The sequence below is a fragment of the Cetorhinus maximus genome, chromosome 25, assembly GCF_964194155.1.
Source record: "Cetorhinus maximus chromosome 25, sCetMax3.hap1.1, whole genome shotgun sequence".
In the NCBI taxonomy this organism is placed as follows: Eukaryota; Metazoa; Chordata; class Chondrichthyes; order Lamniformes; family Cetorhinidae; genus Cetorhinus; species Cetorhinus maximus.
The window spans coordinates 17,119,741-17,139,856 of record NC_135903.1 but is presented as its reverse complement, the minus strand read 5'-3'; the positions used below and the strand labels follow the sequence as shown (position 1 = coordinate 17,139,856).

The window sequence follows — 20,116 nt, the reverse complement described above, 5'->3', positions numbered from 1 at the left end:
ACCCACTCACCTAGTATCCACTATGTACAGGACTCATGAGCCCAATAATAACACTGGGAAGTCTTTGAGATGCTCATGAGACTGTCAAAATAAACAAACATCCACTTAAACTCTACTTGAAACAAAAACTTATTCCTCTTAGGACAATGTTTCCCACACTATTTTTCAATGTGAAACATTGAAAACACTTGAAATGTGAAACACTTGAAAATTAACATGATCTAGGCACCAGCAAAAGCAAAACAGCAAATAAAACAGCATGGTAACTTTCAGTATATAATTATTAAAGTTTGTATTACTATATGTTGATTTATAATACACATCATATAAATATGAAAATCTGAGTTCGTAAAATACTTTGTAAAAATGTTATTATTTTATGTACTTCTGTAGGTTTCAGCCAAGCTCTCCATATTCCCTGGTGACAGAAGACTCAGTGAAGCCCCTCTCTTCCTACTTCTATACATAAATTGTAATCAGCCCCTCTCCCCCACCCCCCGCCGCCATACACGCCTCTCTTCCCAACCCCTCTACCCCCTCCCCACAATATATACACCAGTCCCACTTCCCAACACCCCTCCCTCCACACAATCACTCACTCAGCAATCTCTCTTCCCAAACCTCCTCTCCAAATTCAGCAGCCTCTCTTCTCAACCTCTCTTTTCCACACATTCAGCAGCCCTTATTCCCAATTTCCCTCACTGACACTCACTCAGCAGTCCCTCTTCCAAACTTCCCTGTTATGGCACAGCGGATGGTAAATGCTAAGCTGCTCAAATCCCAAAGGGAAGCTTGAAACAACTGTTTTTGCAATTTGTATTTTATTTCAAGATGCGTGCCTGCAGTTCAGTTATTATAAATCCACCGAGTCTTAGGGATTTTTTACAAAACTAAATTAAACATTTAACAGAAGGAAGGATTTAAGCACATACATAGGTCTATAAATTATTACAATGCTTAGCTCCCTTAGCTCCCCTAATTAATTTGACTCCCAATTACATCTCCATTAAGGGAGCAGTAAAAACAAAATTGATTTAGACAGACCCAGACAAAGTACACGATTTCCTGTGGACAGTGATATTCACAGTGAGTTTTCTTAGCTTCGGTTCCTGTAGACCGCAATTTGATGCACAGAGGCTGGAGGCTTTTCACACTTGTTAGATCTTAGAATTCCTACTCCTTACGCATAACCTCAAATCCTTTATACATGTTTCTCCCTTTCCAATGCAAATTCCATTGTTTCAATACGTCTTTGCAACTTTACCTTTCTCATAATATAAATCTTTCATAGTACCCATAATTACCCATATAAAAAGAAACACACTGTTTGGCTTAGCCAGGTGTAACACCTTACCATCTCTTTGAAATTCACTCCTCTGGTTTATCTAAAATTGTAAATATTCCTCACACCTCACATTCTAAAACTTCAACCATGTTTACATTTTAACATTTCAAACCTAGCTTCCCTTTTGATAACTCAAAAGTTCCAGACTAGCTGTCTTCAATTCAATTAAATCCCAAGCATACACACCTACACCAAGAGAAACTAATCCAAACCCCACTATTAACCTATCTTTACAATAAATCACAATAATATTATGAAAATTATTATATTTTCATGACACTCCCTCACCCCCCAGTCACTCACTCACTTACCAGCCCCTCTTCCCTCCCCCACTTTGGGTCTAGTTGCTGGTGTCTATGAAACAGAGTTGCTATCCTGGGGGTAAGGAGCCTGTACAGTAGGCAGACTGGAGCAGAAACACATTAAAGTTTGAAGCCACCACTCACCTTCCTGGCTCAGCTGCATAACCTCCAAAGTTCCTGCACTCAGTCAGTGGCTGAGTTACACTTGGCGGCTTCCGCCTGCACAAAGTCAGCACACAAACATCCCAGGTCCACTTGAGTTCAACTACGAAAAGTGATCTCTGATGTTATTGGGTGCTTTGGGCTCACTGTCCACCTCTTGCTGTTTGGAAGCATCAATCTAGTGGGTCCAGGTGCTGTCCCACTACAACCTCCAGACTGGGTCATCTCCTCTCCACAGTCGCCAATGCTGCTTCAGTGGAAGAGCAACTTGTGACTCTAAATGGTCGCATCTTACAGTTTGGGAACCCCAGCATTAGTGGTTTTGAATCTTGGCCATGCATTCATAATGAGATTCCATTGTGCAACTGTGTTAACAAAACGTCCAGAGCTGCACACATTAAAGCCTTTGGAGTTTTCTGAACTAACAGTTGAGGAGTCAAAGAAGGCAGCCATCTGTTCAGTTTTTTTCAAAGGCTTAACAGATGGATGGATTGTGAATAAATGCAAAGACCAAAGAACAGGTTTGTTCTTTGATGTGTCATTGAAATGTGATTCTCAATACTGTCCAATGCAGAAGAGTCCTTTATCAACTGGATAAAGTACTCTATTGAATGTGAACATTTTTACAATGCTGGGCAATTTAATGGCCATGTACCTTTTAAGGACAGAGCCCTATCATCAATTGTTGAATTAAAAACCAACTTAACTTACCTCACAGCATCTAATTATGATATTTTATTATGTTACCTTTTTAAACTTACTTGTCAAAACATTCCCGACTCCACAATAGGATTGCCCCCATGGTTCACAAACTCACTGACCTTACGTGGTTCACACAAGCTTCAGAAATCCACCTGCCTTGCTAAAAATCTCAGACTCAATTAAATTCAAAATTGAGTTAAGTATTAATATGGAAGACCCGCTGTCAATTTGGATACGTGTCAGGTTGCGACACGCCATGACAAAATCTGGGCCCAGGTGTCAGTGAATAGAAATCAGCAGACAGGTATCAAGTTATATAGGAGGTTAAAAGACATTGATGTCAAGCATGCGCTATACATATTGCAAATGCAGGCAACCAGAATGAGTTGGACAGATTAGGCGAGCAGAGCCAGGCCATGAGCTGAAATCCCCATACATCAAATTATGAATATATGAAAGATTAGCTGTCAGGTTCCTTGGCAATATCTCCAGACTCTTTTGTAATTAAAGATTAAACCAAACAATCAACAACAGCCTGCATTTAGAGGGGCTCCTAACGTCACTTGCAGTGAATGAATCACTGTAATACTTCATGCACCTGGGACTTGTGGAGGCCAAAGATCTACTTGGCACCTCGTATGCCAAGCACAGGAAAATGCAGGCAGAAAGGACCAAGAACAATAGGTCTCTGTGTCCTAGCTGTATGCAAACCTCAATATGTACCTACACCAGCATGGGCTGCAGCGGTTCATCACCACCTTCCCAAAGGCAATTAAGGATGAGTAATAAATGCTGGCCTTACAGCATCACCCATTCTTTGAACAAATAAGAAAAGTTAGGGCCCTTGGTATAATATGCAAGGAGTTTTTGAGTAGTGCTCCAGGTCCTGAACATCCTTTTTAGCAGACACTTCAGGAGAGACCCAAGTCAACACTTTTGGGTTGAATGGAGTCTGCTCCTGAAATTCTTGTTGGAAATGGGCAGCCAGTGAAAATGGCTCCCTCTCTATTAGGCCACCCTTGCTCTGCAGTCTGCCTTTAAGGAGAATTCCAAAGACCAATTCTTCAAATGAGGTGCCTTAATGCCTTATTACAATTAAAAATAGATGATGGAAGTCGACAGGCAGCCAACAACCACACTAGTCTCCAAGACACAGAGGGAGGAGTATTGAAAAGAAACTAAAAAGAACCAACCTAGATTATCTGGAGAGGTGTCTGCATGATCTTAGATCCCTCTGCCAGGGCCACATTATCATCTCGTTCATGCTTTTACTATAGAAAGGACATTCCCAGGTACTTCCTTAGGGTCTCAGTGTAGGTAAGGCATGTTAGTGGTAAAGGGAAGAAATGTAGGCCAAGGTGTTGACAGTTGAGTTCTCAGCAAGTTGGAAGGCAGAAGTCAGGGAGCAGGTGGAGTGAGTATTGGAGAAAGGTGAGCCTAAAGGTGATGACTGTGTGGACAAAGGTTTTGGTGAAATGTGGGGGTGAGATGGGGTGGAGATGAGAAATGTTGTAAAGCAGAAATAATGCAGTTCTGTAGATGGGTGGTATAGGGGAGTTGAACGAGATGCCAAGCATGTGCCAGCCTGCATGAGCATTCAGGGCGGGAATGGACGTTGGTGGCAAAGAAGCGAAGTTTTCGGCAGAGTCTTCCTGATGCACATACATGGCTTAACGTCAAATAACTGGTGCAAATACATGGCTTAACGTCAAATAACTGGTGCAAATACATGGCTTAACGTCAAATAACTGGTGCAAATACATAGCTTAACGTCAAATAACTGGTGCAAATACATGGCTTAACGTCAAATAACTGGTGCAAATACATGGCTTAACGTCAAATAACTGGTGCAAATACATAGCTTAACATCAAATAACTGGTGCAAATACATGGCTTAACGTCAAATAACTGGTGCAAATACATGGCTTAACGTCAAATGGGCAGACAGCACGGAGGTGGTTGAGGGGCCAAAGGATACAACAAAGGTGTAGGGCTGAGTATCATAAGTATACATATGAAAGCTAACCCCACTCCCTTACCCCAGTGCCAAAAGGTATCCCTGGGGAATCTCTAGGGAACACTCAGCATGAAAGTCAGTTCAGGGATTAGAAGTTAGCCAGCTGGGAAAGGAAAAAGGAAGCAGGCCTGTGGGAGAGGAGAATAGCTTAGGACTGGTTCCTGGAGAGTGAAGTGCCTACTTAGGGGACGGCATAAAGTGTAACTATGGTGGGGGCTTTTTGATCATTTTAAAAATTAAATGGGGAAAGGTTTTCTGCAGTTTAGAGAATAAGTTGGCTACTGTATAGTGTTTAGACAATACTGCTTTTAGTTTGTTTGTTTGTTACAGTAAAGTCTTAAAACTTGAAATCTTGTCATGTTATCCTTCCAGTCAGTCAGTGGAAATTCAGTCACTGGGATTTGCTGTGCCCGCTGGTGTCAGGTGTGTTCGGACAATATGGCGAGAATGCCAAAAATCGGTCTCACCACGTTTTGAAACCAGTTTACGATCGCCCACTCCGCCTGCCAATGACGGGCTGCATTCCCTGCCATCGAACATCGGGAACCTCATTGTAATACATCAGCATATCATTATGAGGCCAGCCTGCCGGACTCCCCCACTACAACTGGATTGCCCACCCACGTCAGCGTGAAAACACGCCGACGTGTTTCACAATGGCATATATAAAGTGCGCACCACTTCGCTCGGGACTTCAAGGTTTGTTTGCCTATCTTGCTTCGGACAGCACGCACAGTCATCAGCGCCAGGCTTCACACACAGCACCGCATTGCTTTTAGGGGGGGCTCACGGGCAGGTCTCTACCTACCAGATTAGCCATATGTGGGTGGCTTTTCAACGGCTGCAGAGCAAGGTCTTGCTTGGGGAAGGGGGAGAAGTGGCCTCAGGCAAGGGAAGAGGCTGCAGGACGAGGGCTGTACTGGGGAAGGGGGGTATCCCAGGGTGTGTGTGGGGGCACATGTTGATCTGTGTAAGTGGCCTCAAGATGGTGAGGGCTGAGGAGGAAATCTCCATAAAAGATGAAGCCAGATGGACATGTGAGGGTGTGTGTGTGAGAATAGGTGGTTAGTCCCTTGAGCTGGCAGTGAATGAGGTACCAGTGAATGTGTGATGGGCTTGAGTGAGAGAGTTTGGAGTGATGACATGGTTGCCATACCCTGGCTGCACAGATGACATCATTCATCCTCTATCTGCATTGGATGGCCACCTCTTCTGTGAAACATTAATACTGATCATCACCGCCGTCGCCTACTAAGCCAGAGTGGTAATGTTGCTGCCCCTCCAGCGCCCACAGCGAGGGTAGGGGACATCACAGCGGGCCTCTTTGGCATCCAAAAGGTGCTTGAAGGCAGCAGCCATTTTGCCTTTTGGGGCCATGTCTTCTTTGCTACAGTCCTGGGCCGGAAGCACTGAGCATGGCTGTACTTTAAATATGGTGCCTGGCGTGATGAAGCGGTGAGGTGATGGCATGGCAGACGAATCAGAGCCCGCCCACCATCGAAAAGGCGTGTTTCCTGGGAATACATAATTAATGTGGCAGGTTTGGGATGATACGGCGTGAAAAGCCGCCATTGTGGCTGGCAGGTAAAACGTCGCTCTCCTCACCCACTACTGCACTTAGTGCAAATCTGGGACGATTCTGCCCAATATCTTTTTACAAGTTATCGATCTCTATGGGGATTGTAACAAATGGGTCAAAGATGGATCTTCGGAGCATCTTGGAGGTGAATATCCAGAGGTGATAGGAAATATCATTACTGCTGATGCATTAGTTGCATCAGGACATCTTTGATAGTGTTCCCCATTGATGGGAGGATGTTTCGCATCATTTTACATTAAGGAGGACAAATCAATGACCATTGAACAGCGGGATAAAAGGTGTGAGGGCGGGGAAAGAAAAGGGTAGGTTGGTTAACCAAAGATTGAGTTTTGGAAGCAAGGAGCAAGGCGGAAAGGCTCTGTGAATTAGATCAGGATTTCTAGGGTAAAGGCTTAATGAGTGTGCCAACCGTAGTGGAACAAAGAGGGATTCAAGACAGGAGGAGGTCACCAAAGTAGGGTGGGTGAAGCCCTGGAGGGATTTACAAGTAAGCTAAAGGGAGCCAGTGGAGTTTCCAGCGGACAGTTGTGATAAGAGTGCATGTGCAGGTGAGGAATAAGTGGGACAATGGACAATAAGTCGAGGGTCAAAACAGGAAGACGCATCAGGAGAGTGCCAGAGCAGTTGAACATGAAGATGATGAAGATGGTAGGTGAGAAAGGAAATGGTTGGAATCAGAGAGTGGATGATGGGAAGGAAACCATACTTGGAAGCCAGCAATACAACAATAATGCCAACTCGCATTGAAAAAATTTAGCCTGCAATATACGTAGGCTAGAATTATCCAAATGTGGGTATCTTCTCCAAGAGGAGTCTGTTTGGTGTGTAACTTTCCATCAGTTTGAATCTTTTACACAATGACCATTTGGACAAATGATTTTCAAAAACATCAAAATCTGACCATTTGGAAGTGATTAGGAATGAATCCAATCCAATTTTTTTTGCATCAACATTTCTGCAGTTTAGCATGGCAGGCAAAATTGAGGTCAAATTAGTTCTGTATTTGGTTTTGAAGTTGCTGATTCTTGGGGGTAGAGTTCCATTAACAGGCATCTCACATCTCAGTTAAGTTGCTGCTTTTTATGCCAGTCAATCAAAATGCCCAGAATAAAAATGTCTGGACCATCATCTGCCAATACCAGCATACACTTAGACCTTGTTAAGAAATGAGAGTGGTGTCTACCAAAAAATGGCCCGAGCCATAGTATTTATTCATCCACATCCAAGGAAATGTCCTTCAATCTAGCATTTGCTCCCACACTGCTTTCATTTCCCATTGGTGTGTGGATGTTGTGCTTTCTAACTAATCTAGTGCTTCTTCTCATTGTACCATCCCTCATCTGCCTTGCCCCTGATCATTCAATTTCCTCATGTTCTGAACTCATATGCACTGCACCCTGTTCCTCACCAGGGAAAAAGAACCCCTCTACTTCTCACTACTTCATCCAGTAAGATGTCAAACATTTTCCCATCAATGCGCTGGTCCCACTTCTTTCTGGGTACCCGTCATTTCATTTGAAGACAACCTGTGGCAAATTCCAGGTAACCCTGGCAAAGGTCAGCAAACTTTAGTAAGCTACCAGGTCTGGGTTCCCCACACGGGTCTTCAGTGAGTACAATATTGAGGTAGTGGATGCACAAAAGAGATGACAATGAAGAGGCATCTGTTTTACACCCTGGATAATTTTATTTCACATTCATACATTCTGCCTGAAGACAGGTCCTTGGCTTACTGGCTGCTGATGCTTCACACTGAGGCGTTTTCTTGGTAGCTTTGGTCAATGGTGGTTTGCCATTGCCTCCCACTCTTAGGGGCATGGCCAGGATTGGGAATCAAACCCATGCTGTTGGCATCAATCTAAACCACACACCAGCCACCTAGCCAACTGGGCCCCCATTTCACATAAAGTAAGCGGAAAAGAAAACTGGAAAAGTACAGAATGTAAAACTGGCTGTTCATTTTCCATCCCCCATCTTACGCAATTTCACCTATACTGTGCTTTAAGATGCGTAGGCCTTTTACATCCCACAGCAACATCTAACATTCCTCCCCTCAAAAAAGGACCATGCTGGATCTCAGGTGCACGTCCACAGTATGTACATGAGAAGTGACTCAAATTCCAGCTGCTGCTCCCAAAGGTCTGTTGCTACTTTGTACATGTGTGGACCAGAGGAGACTGGAGAAACTGAGTTCCTTTATTGCTAAACTGAAACCTGCTGATTGGTCTACATCCTTCAGTATAAAAATAAAAACAACAACAATACATAATTTCATTTGCAACGTCTGTACAAAAGGGCAGAGCAGGTTAATCAATTTCCAAATGTTCTTTCAGCCAATTTCTTGTTATGCATCATGCAAAAGAGAAAACTGAGGTTATCTTCCCCATTTTGGGAAAGGTTATCTTACCCCATATCCTCCATTATACAACCAGACCAGGCATCAGGACACCAACACTCACCTGTAAAAGGAAACAGGAAATGCATTGGTGGTACACAGGCACATAGATGGGCAAGGGGGGGGGTAGGTAGGGAGTGGATAGGATGGCTAGGGTGGATATGATGAGTAGGGTGGGTATGATGGGTCAGGGGTAATTGGGTCAGGTCGGATGGGGTAATCAGGTCGGGAGGGAATAGTCATGTCTGGTCAAGGGGTTAATCGGGTGGTCAGGTAGGTTGGTAGTCCGGGGGGGCGGGGGCGAGGTGCCAGGCACTAGTCGGGTGGGTCAGTGTGAGTAATTGGGGGACGGGGTCAGTTCTGGAGTTACCCAGGAGCTAGACTAGATTTTAATCAGGGCGGAAGGGTGGATTTAGAGTTGAATAGGTTACCCTGCCTTACAAACTAACTACAGGCTGGTTACAGAGCTAATTAATTACACCAGGCAAGGTGGAAAATTAAAAATCAGAAAAAAAGTTTACATTTTCACCAGTGTCGCTGGCCATGGCATGCTGCCATGTGGGAGAAGCCACTGCAATTCTACCACCTCACCACCTGAGGCAGGCAACACCAAAGAGGCAGAAACATTACAGGTACCTAGCCTAATGATTCAAATTACCATAACCTGGGCTGTGGGCATGCAACAGCTGGAAGTTCTTTTCTGCTGAAAATTGGCTACCAATCTGGCAAAGAATCTATCCAGTGGAGTTTATTCTTTTAAATTACTATTTGTAAATCTGTTATAGGCATTAAAATTTTATTCAAAAGAATGAAACCAGGGCTAAAGGGGTTAAACTGTGAGGACATAATCCACTTGAGTACCTGAATTGGAAAGCAGTCTGTCTCTAGCACTAATACCCCTCATGTTGATGAGCATAAAATCCATAAAGAGTGAAAAAAATTCAATATTCAGAGTTGACTAGTTTACATTACCCCCTGGAGGTCAGATTTAGATAGATGTCAGGCCTACTCTAACCTCTAAGATAAAAGCAAAAAACTGCGGATGCTGGAAATCCAAAACAAAAACAAAAATACCTGGAAAAACTCAGCAGGTCTGGCAGCATCTGCGGAGAGGAACACAGTTAACGTTTCGAGTCCGAATGACCCTTCAACAGAACTAAGTAAAAATAGAAGAGAGGTGAAATATAAGCTGGTTTAATGGGGGGTGGGTGGGAATGAAGGGTCATTCAGACTCGAAACGTTAACTGTGTTCCTCTCCGCAGATGCTGCCAGACCTGCTGAGTTTTTCCAGGTATTTTTGTTTTTGTTCTGCTCTAACCTCTGACTACCAATGTGAGTCAGATTGAAAGTGGTATGGAAGCAGAATCAATGCAAGACGGCTTGTCTGGCTCTTAAATATAAGATTCTTGGTTATGGTAAATATATAAATAATAAATATAAAAATAAATAATCAGCTAGTTTCTGTCATATGTACAATCTGGGTACTGGAACTTGTGGTGGTGTGCATTAGGTATGTATGAAATCTCTTATCTAATGCATACTGTATTGCTATAGTATGTAACATGCAGTCAGTGAGAGCTGCCACAGAGTGGCATGAGAGTCTCAGGCCTGAACGGTTTGCAGCTGGTTTGCTAAATGCTATATTGGTTTTGAAGAAGGAATAAGCAATTACAGATATCCGGTTAACAGCAGTGCTGTATTCTGAATAAAGTACAGGGACTTTAGGAATTCTCATTTCAAACGTGAGAGTGCAAGAAAGGATGTGTGCGAGTGAGAGAATAAAAGAGAGTGTGAGTGAGCAAATGCCAGTGAGATTTCTCTTCTGATAATGATTTGATTCAAACAGGATGAAGCAAAAGGAAACAGCTCCCAAAATAGTTACTAAGGCCGGCACATAGCCTGTTACATATATTTAGCATGATTTAATGTGCTGAACCTTTAACGTGTTATATGAGCCTTTATAAACAGAATTAGCAATATTTGTATTAATACATAAAAATCCATGGTCCACATGGACCGTAGGCACTACTATTACTTGGCGGTTTGGAGGATGTGTTACACAATAACATTCTTACGGCTTGAAAATTTTACCCAAATTTCCCCCAACTTAAGATTCTTCTAGTTCCTTTTTAAAAGTGGTTGCATCCAGGGCATGACAGAATCTGAGTAGATGGGTTTACTCAGGAATCCCCGACATTGCGAGTTCCCAATTCAAACTCTACCACCCACAGTAAGTGGAGATTAGAGGGAATGAAAACCAGCCACCCAGACCACTTTCACTCACTTCCTTACAACTGGCCTATGGGACAGTGTAGAATAGGACGGGCCCTGAATAAATAAGGTCGATTTATAAGTGTAAAGGCTGCCGCTGAAAAAACAGCATTTTTTTTAGATCGTATAAAGTGATTACCTCAGCCATGTGTTGGACAAATTCTTTCTTTCTTTGGGGTTTGATTTTAATGTGTCTGGCACTTGAACCAGATGCCATACATCCTCAACCTTATACCGAAATGCGAGAGGAAACTGCTGCAGTTTTTGGAGTTCTATAAATACCTGAGGGGTGGGGGACAGCAAAATTATCCTAATATCCAAAGGAGGAGTGAGGTACAATTCTGGGAATGATAGTCCAGCTACCCCATCAGAAAATAGTCGAAAAATGTTGACGAGGTTGCGCAGGTTAGAATCAATGCACATCTACATAAGAAACATTTGAGATGGATTAAATTGGAGAATTTCTGTTCCAATGGATAGTTTTATTCCATCTCGTTTATGTGACTGTGCAACGTGTATTGAATTCAAATGAACTAAAACACGACTTACTAGCTCCTGCACGCTGTTTATTCCACATCATTCCAAGGTTTTGGCCCAAGCTCTGAGTCAGTGTGACAGCCATTGCACCGATATTTCCATACTGAAAAACAGCCAAGGAGAGAAGCTTCAACTCAGTAAAATGACAAAAGGTTTTTCACAAAGTAACTTGCATCATTTTCATTGCTAACCATTCATCTCCTGTATGATATCGCTTTTAACATGGCCAAGAATTGTGAAATAATTTATTTGGCGTCTTGTTAAAGATTGGAATTAATTCCTTTAAAGAACAACTGACAATACAACAAACTCACCTTCAGAATACACACTATAGATTAAATTGGGAACATCTCGAATCATCTCAAAAAATATCCATATTGTCAATTCAGCGAGGAAATTTGCAGGTCCACATTCAACGCTCCCAATGCAGAGCTTTATGTGGTAAGACTACGCGTTGGGGATTTTAACCATGGAGTCCAGTGTACCAATTTCCTTACATGCTCCCAGCTCTACGCCAGGAACATTGAAGGCTAGAGTTTACCTCGATATGATCTCAAAAGATGTTTCTGTCCATACGCTTTGGAAACGCTAAGATTGACAGGTAAATTCCTTGAAATTGCTCCTGATCCACCGACATTACTTTGCTGGAACACCTGTGCACTCCTGGTGAAGTGATGCAGTTGGCGTGGAATTTAAAAATAAAAAAGGGAAACGGCGACTCCCACTCGCCATTTCTGCCATTAAAACCAGAAATAAGCGAGCACTGGCAGCAAGGTCTTTTAAGGAGGCTGCGCGCCTCCATTTTAAACAATGATTTATTTTTAACTTCTGCAGGGTTGCCGAGCATAGGGAAAGGAAGCGAGAAGGGTCGTGTCCATGAGGGAGGTGTCTTTGTCACACTGCTCGAGGGCCAGGAGGAGCTGCAGTACTTTCCACAGTCTTTCCAAGCTTATCTTTCAAACACCCAGTGATTGGCCAACCCTCCCCCTCCCCTCTCCATGTTCCATCTCCCCATCCCTCTGGCTGGCTGTCGCGCAGGAGACCTGTTGAGATAATTCGGAATGGGCCATGCCATTAAATTTAGCAGGATCTGTGGGTAGCCCTTGCTTTCTGGTTTGTCGTCTGAACATCCCCCACCCATGCCTGACTACCCCACTCTCTTCCTGGCTCCAAGTTATCGTCAGGCCCATTGTTTGTGCACACCAGATGCCTGCTCATTGACACCTCTACCTCTCACAAGCGCACCATGTAGACACTTGACTGAGGGCTACAATGCTTAATTAGCAGGAAACACATTTGAGTGGGTAAACTACATCTCTGAGGAACAAACTGCTCAACCTATGGTCACCCTGGAATAAGTGGGAAACCCATTGCATCCCTTAAAATCTGAGCAATCTGGGGACTTACCTGAACAGTTACATTTACACTTACAATCACTTGTAGGTCATTTTGCTGCTCACATATTAGGAAACCTTTCTGTTAATGAGCAATATGGGACATTGCACAGTTGCTGAATGGCCACACTGAGCGGTCCAAGGCAATGTGTAAATGATCAGATCATATCTGCAGGGTAGATTTTTGTCTTCACCACCTGGGGAGCAATATGGCAGGGCAGAACACCCCTGATTTTCAGTACACTCTTGCCATACTGTTTGCAAGAAAGGATTCAAGGGGAAACAGAAATACATTTTTGGTCATGTATACATACTAGGGCAGGATGTCATTTATGTTAAAATGAATAGGGGAAGGAGGATACAGACAAAACTGCAACAGCAGGGAACAGGTCAATAAAACAACAAACCTCATTAATCCCGCCTCCTTTAGATAAAGAGCAGATTCCACCAATGTAGGCTGTTGCACTGTGACTATACTCAAATGTGCGGCCTCTGTGGAGGAGAAAACCAGAAGCAAAGTCAAACTGGGAACACGTCATTACCATACTTGAGGCTGTCATTCTGTCATTACTACACAAAGTAAGAGCTCATGGTGTAGGGGATAACATATTAGCATGAATAGAGGCTTAGTTAGCTAACAGGAAACAGAGTAGGCGTAAATGGGTCAATTTCAGGTTGGCAGGATGTAATGAGTGGAGTGCCATAGTGATCAGTGCTGGGGCCTCAGTTGTTTACAATCTATGTCAATGACTTGGATGAAGGGACCGAATGTGTAGCTGCTAAATTTACTGATGACACAAAGATGGGTAGGAAAGTAAGTTGTCAAGAGGACTCAAGGAGTCAGCAAAGGGACATGGATAGGTTAAGTGAAGCATGGGCAAACATTTGGCAGATAGATTATAATGTAGGAAAATGTGAACTTGTCCACTTTGGCAGGAAGAATAGAAAAGCAGCGTATTATGCAAATGGAGAGAGACTGGAGAACTCTGAGGTACAGGGAGATCTGGGTGTCCTGGTGCATAATTCACAAAAAGTTAGTGCAGGTACAGCAAGTGATTAGGAAGGCGAATAGAATGCTGGTATTCATTGCAAGAGGGACGGAATATTAAAGTAGGAATGTTTTGCTCCAGTTGTACAGGGTGTTGGTGAAAGCTCATCTGGGGAACCGTGTACAGTTTGGATCTCTTTATTTAAGAAAGGACATATTTGCATTAGAAGCAGTTCAGAGAAGGTTCACTCGACTGATTTCCTTTGTGGAGAGGGTTGGACAGACTGGGGCCTCTATCCACTGCAGTTTAGAAGAGTAAGAGGTGATCTTATTGAAACATATAATACCCTGAGGGGGCTTGACAGGGTGGATACTGAAAGGATGTTTCCTTCTTGTGGGAGGCACCAAAACTGGGAGGGGGGGGGCACAGTTTAAAAATAAGGGGTCTCCCATTTAGGATGGAAGCGAGGAGAATTTTTTTCTTTCAGAAGGCCGTGATCTGTGGAACTCTTCCCCAGGGAGTGGTGGAGACAGGGTCATTGAATGTTTTGAAGGCAGTGGTAGATTCTTGGCTAACAAGGGAGTCAAAGGGTATAGAGGGGTAGGCAGGAAAGTGGTGTTGAGACCACAATCAGATCAGCCATGATCTTGTGGAATGGCAGAACAGGCCCGAGAATGGCCTCCTTCTGCTCCTAATTTGTATGTTCCAATGTTCATATGCAGTGAAACACGTCTCATAACCGGTTATATTTTCATTACTGGAATGATTTTTCGAAAGGCTACTTCAAAATATAATATACTTTCTAAACTCAGATCATATGATAATGGACTAGTTAGGACACTCACTACTTTCTGCTGCATTGGAACCAAGCTACCAAGAAATTTAGCAGTCTAGTAAATCTCAATATTTTAGTCCGTTTAAATAGGTTTACTAAAATGCATTATGAAGGTCCTGTGGTATAGTGCATATCCAATTTGTGACAATAACTAGAATTCACTTGTAATTCTGACCTCGAGGCAACCAATTCATGACATTATGAATGGTGTCCCACAGGTCTTTATCAGGTATCCTATACCTTTTTGGGCTATAATATCACAGATTATAAGAGACAAGTCTACTTGAATGGCTCTTTCTCCCCTGTGTTTGACAGTCAGCTGTAATCACATGTTAAAACTTGATATCTGTCTGGGTACTGAGCCAACTCTGAAGTATGGTCAGTTCTGCATAAAGTCCTGACACAAGCAGGCAGCTGGCATTCTCCTTGGGGAGAAAATCTGCACAGGCTCACTTATCTGAGACCAGCACATTCGGAGAAAGTGGCTATTAGTTACACTTCCTGTCAGCTTACAGAGCAGTCTAATCTATTTCAGTTGTTGGTAGCCAGCATGAAGGTCATTGTATCTCAGTGCAAATGTCAGTCATTGTTATCCATGCTCCTTTGAAAGAGTGAAACTACACTGTATAGGCTGGATTTTACGGAGCACCATTTTCCCGACTCTCCTACCCTGGATTGAAGGCAAGTCTGGATATTGGCAGAGGCTAGTTGGCAGGCCCCAGCGATGGGATGGGTGGGAGGGGCGGGGATGAGGGGGGGAGGCTGGGTTTGAGAGGCCGGAGGGGAGGGTTAAAGGATGAGTACAACCTTGAAGGAGGGATGCCGCCAATGGGTATGGGACCCCACCCCACCCCACCCCGCAAAGGAGGTTTCCCTCTTTCTTCCTGACACCGGCTCACCCAGTAAAAGTTCCCAGACTACCCGCTTGGCCTAGGCCTCCCCTTGCTGCGGGTAAAATAGTGGCAGGGTATTGATGGGGCTTTTAAGTGGCTATTAGTTGGCAACTTTGGGGTCTCAATAGGTCCAAGGGCGGGTGGGCTGCCCAATGCCTCCATCGCCCCCCCCCCCCCCCCCCAACCCCCTGTAAAATGGGAGACAGGTCGGAGGTGGGCAGGAAGGCAGTGGGTATTCCATGCGCTGCATTTTGCTATTCCCCCCATCCCACATTCAAACCGGCCAGCGGGGGACTGTAAAATCCATCCTTGTGTGTCACAGAGTAACTTTGACTATTGTAAAGTCAATGAATAAGAACCAGCACCATTAGGGATATTTCACAAAACAAATGAAAAATTTAAGCTGGATTAAATTAAAGAGGATGGAGCTAATTAGTATATGTGGAAGAATATTAAAATAAAATAAAAACATACGAATTAGGAGCAGAAGTAGGCCATTCGGCCCTTGAACCTGCTCCACCATCCAATGGCTGATCTGATTATGACCTTAACACCACTTTCTTTCTTGTCCCCTATAACCCCTGGCTCCCTTGTCAATCCAAATCTGTTTACCTCAGCCTTTAATATATTCAATGACCCAGCCTCCACTGCTCGCTGGGGAAGGGAATTCCAGACACTAACGACCCTCTGAGAGAAGAAATTCCTCCTCATCTCTATCCTAAATGGGAGATCCTTATTTTGCAACCATGTCCCCTAGTTCTGGATCCGCCCAGGAGGGGAAACATCCTCTCAGCATTTACCCTCTCAAGCCTCCTAAAAATCTTACATGTTCTAATGAGGTGAAATGAAATGGGGTTTAACTGCATTTGGTACTGCACTGGTTCATGCACATGTATAACATTCCTTTCGCTCACCATTTTAACAATCAACAACACAATTAAAATAAATAGAATAAGAACTATGTTGAATGTGCATGAATGAATTTGACCCAAATGTGTTCAACAACCATTAATTATTGCTGAGCTAATTGTTTTAGATGCACTGATAGCTTTTTAGGCAGGAGAATAAACTTTAAGCAGAAACTGCTTGGATCAGTGACCTTGACAAGCAGCTGTGACCCCACTGATCCTGATTTATCCAAGTTGCTGATATTCCCCATTAATTGAGGAATTAATAGAAAGTTTTCATGACCAACTTTTCTGCTCATTCTGGCCTCTTGCATTTAGCACAACATATGCGATGTAACTTCAGTGATCCTTCTATTAGGAAGCCTCACCTCACAGGAGTATGGGTTGGAGGTGGGACTACAGCTCTTTTTTTTTATCTTTACACACTTTTTTCCTTTTGGGGAATAGTGGCGAGGCGATGGAAGGATTCTTGGGCTGACTATCATAGAAACATAGAAAATAGGAGCAGGGGTAGGCCATTCGGCCCTTCGAGCCTGCTCCACCATTCATTATGATCATGGCTGATCATCCAACTCAATAGCTTGCTCCTGCTTTCTCCCCATACCCTTTGATCCCTTTCGCCCCAAGAGCTATATCTAACTCCTTCTTGAAAGCATACAATGTTTTGGTCTCAACTACTTTCTGTGGTAACGAATTCCACAGGCTCACCACTATCCGGGTGAAGAAATTTCTCCTCGTCTCAGTCCTAAATGGTCTACCCCATATCCTCAGACTGTGACCCCTGGTTCTGGACTCCCCCACCATCGGGAACATCCTTCCTGCATCTACCCTGTCTAGTCCTGTTAGAATTTTATAGGTTTCTGTGAGAGCCCCCCTCATTCTTCTGAACTCTAGTGAATATAATCCTAATCGACTCAATCTCTCCTCACATGTCAGTCCCGCCATCCCAGGAATCAGTCTGGTAAACCTTCGCTGCACTCCCTCTATAGCAAGTACATCCTTCCTCAGATAAGGAGACCAAAACAGCACACAATATTCCAGGTGTGGTCTCACCAAGGCCCTGTACAATTGCAGCAAGACATCCCTGTTCCTGTACTCAAATCCTCTGGCTATGAAGGCCAACATACCATTTGCCTTCTTTACCGCCTGCTGCACCTGCAGGCTTACCTTCAGTGACTGGTGTACGAGGACACCCAGGTCTCATTGCACATTCCCCTCTCTCAATTTATAGCCATTCAGATAATAATCTGCCTTCCTGCTTTTGCTACCAAAATGAAAAACCTCACATTTATCCACATTATACTGCATCTGCCATGCATTTGCCCACTCAGTCAGCTTGTCCAAATCACACTGAAGGATCTCTGCATCCTCCTCACAGCTCACCCTCCCACCCAGCTTTGTGTCATCTGCAAATCTGGAGATATTACATTTAATTCCCTCATCTAAATCATTAATATATATTGTGAATAACTGGGGTCCCAGCACCGATCCCTGTGGTACCCCACTAGTCACTGCCTGCCATTCGGAAAAAGACCCGTTTATTCCTACTCTTTGTTTCCTGTCTGCCAACCAGTTTTCTATCCATCTCAATACACTACCCCCAATCCCATGCGCTTTAATTTTACACGCCAATCTCTTATGTGGGACTTTGACGAAAGCCTTCTGATAGTCCAAATAAACCACATCCACTGTCAGCCCACTGAACCATGTCATGAATGCTCCTTCTGTGGCCAACAAGTCCCGGCAGGTCCTGAACACGGAGCTTCTAGTCCAGAGGTGGGGGTGCTACCACTGCGCCCGCAAGACCTCCACCAAAACTCTGTAGCACCCAATCTCTGAAACGTGCTCCCTGTTGATTGAGACTTCCCTCTAGTGACCCAGGATTGTACAACAATAATGGCAAATTAACTATAAGGTAATGTGAAACTGCCTGCTCCTCATTCTATATATTCAAGCATTGTAATGATTATTCAATTCCTTTTGTAGAAATTGACTGTTATTACCATTCAGAAGAAAATTATTTTCACTGTGGCAAAATGGTGCAACAGCGAAAGACAAATGACCTGACTTTGATTTGGATAGTTAATGACACTGACCCGAATCTCCACAAGATCAAATGTGAAGCCAAACTGAAACTGCTAAAACAAGCAAAAGCAACAGTGCAATCCCAGATCTGTCTTTGCTCCAAAGCTTGATGTTGGCTGTATGTACAAGAATTGCTGATTTTTGCCATTTTACTGATTATATTTGAAATAGCCTCTCTTCTGACAGAAAACACTGTCCCCTCCTGATCCTTTAGTCTTAAAGAAGAGGTGGTGTTGCTTGACCACAACCTCGTACCGCCACCAGCAAGTTCCCCTCCAAGTCACACACCATCCTGACAAAATCCTGGAACTCCCTCCCTAACAGCGCTGGGGGTGTACCCACACCACAAGGGCTGCAGCGATATAAAGAAGGTTGTTTGCCATCGCCTTCTCCAGGACAGTTAGGGATGGGCAACAAATGCTGGCCTTGCCAGTGATACCCACATCCCATGAACAAAAAGAAACAAAGATTTACCTTCAGATTGGTTTGTTTCAGCAACTGAAAATGCACCTTTACAATGGATATGAATTCATTCTATAACTTCACTCTCGTACCTCCTACGAAGGGCAGATATTTTGGAATGCTTTCAACCCTGTTGGGCCAGCACACAGAAAGCTCACTTTTGGCACAGCCCATTCAACCAGATTCAGATCAACTCAAAAACGTTATCCAGATTTACGTTCATCTATGGTGATAATGAAATTTGCAAGAAGTAATTAACAGTAATGCACTACTGTTGTGATTAACATTCAGTACAGCCTTGGGACACTATTAGCATTAGCACTGCTAAGCAAGGTGCACTCTCTAAAGACCAATGAAAGGCTGGAAGCAGTGTATGGCTGACAGTTAAGCAGAGCTTCTGTTTTTTTTAAAGTTTTGCTAAAATTAGGTAATGCAATAGTATCTCTGAACTCTCCTTCTGCCAGATACTAACTGGAGGCCATTAAATAATTCAACCACGTATATTTTTACTGTAGTTCAAAAAGAGACAAAGTTTTTATCATTAATCAAAATGCTCTCATGCAGATCCATATTATATACGGTCACTGAAATGGACCAGGTTCTGTCAAGGTGACTGCAGTCGTCTGCTCTTCTGGTTCTCGTTCGTCCTTCCAGTTGAAGATGACCATGTTCATCATTTGCAGTGTTTGGTTGGGTTCTAGTGGGTATGTGGGTGACTGCTAAGGCCGATCTGTGCCTGAAAGATTCTGCTGCCAATGCGACAGGATACCACAGGTTGAATTGTGGACAAGTCGCTGGCTCACAATTTCCTCTCCTAGCTTTTCCTCTCTGCCTCTGAAGTGCACTTGCTTTCGAAGGATGAAGTGACCCTAGGAGAGCTCCTTCCAGGACGTGAAGTCAATATCAAGACTCCTAAATGAAGCTTTCAGAATGTCCTTGTGGCACTTCCTTTGACCATCATGACAACGCACTCCAGACTCAAGCTCTCCATAAAAGATTTGCTTTGATAAGTAAGTATCAGGCATTCTGGCTATGTGACCAGCCCAACTCAGTTGTGACGGTCTTGATATGGTTTGAATCCTTGGCAGGCCAGCTCGGGAGAGCACCCCAGTGTTCCGTATTTTCTCCTGCCATCTAATTTTCAAAAGCTTCTAAAGGCAGCTCAAGTGAAAGTGGTTGAGCTTCTTGGCATGACATCGGTACACAGTGCATATGTACA

The 20,116-nt window shown here is 43.7% G+C and overlaps 1 protein-coding gene across 1 annotated transcript in view; it reads right to left on the bottom strand.

The window, feature by feature from the left end:
* adam11 (ADAM metallopeptidase domain 11) overlaps positions 1-20,116 on the bottom strand; it is a 114,339-nt gene that overhangs the window by 36,777 nt on the left and 57,446 nt on the right. Inside the window, exons 9-11 of the mRNA XM_078529561.1 lie at positions 13,133-13,217; positions 11,344-11,434; positions 8,536-8,587 (exon numbers count right to left, since the gene is read on the bottom strand). Of these exons, the coding sequence (XP_078385687.1) occupies positions 8,536-8,587; positions 11,344-11,434; positions 13,133-13,217 (228 nt within the window). The remainder of the gene's footprint in view (positions 1-8,535; positions 8,588-11,343; positions 11,435-13,132; positions 13,218-20,116) is intronic.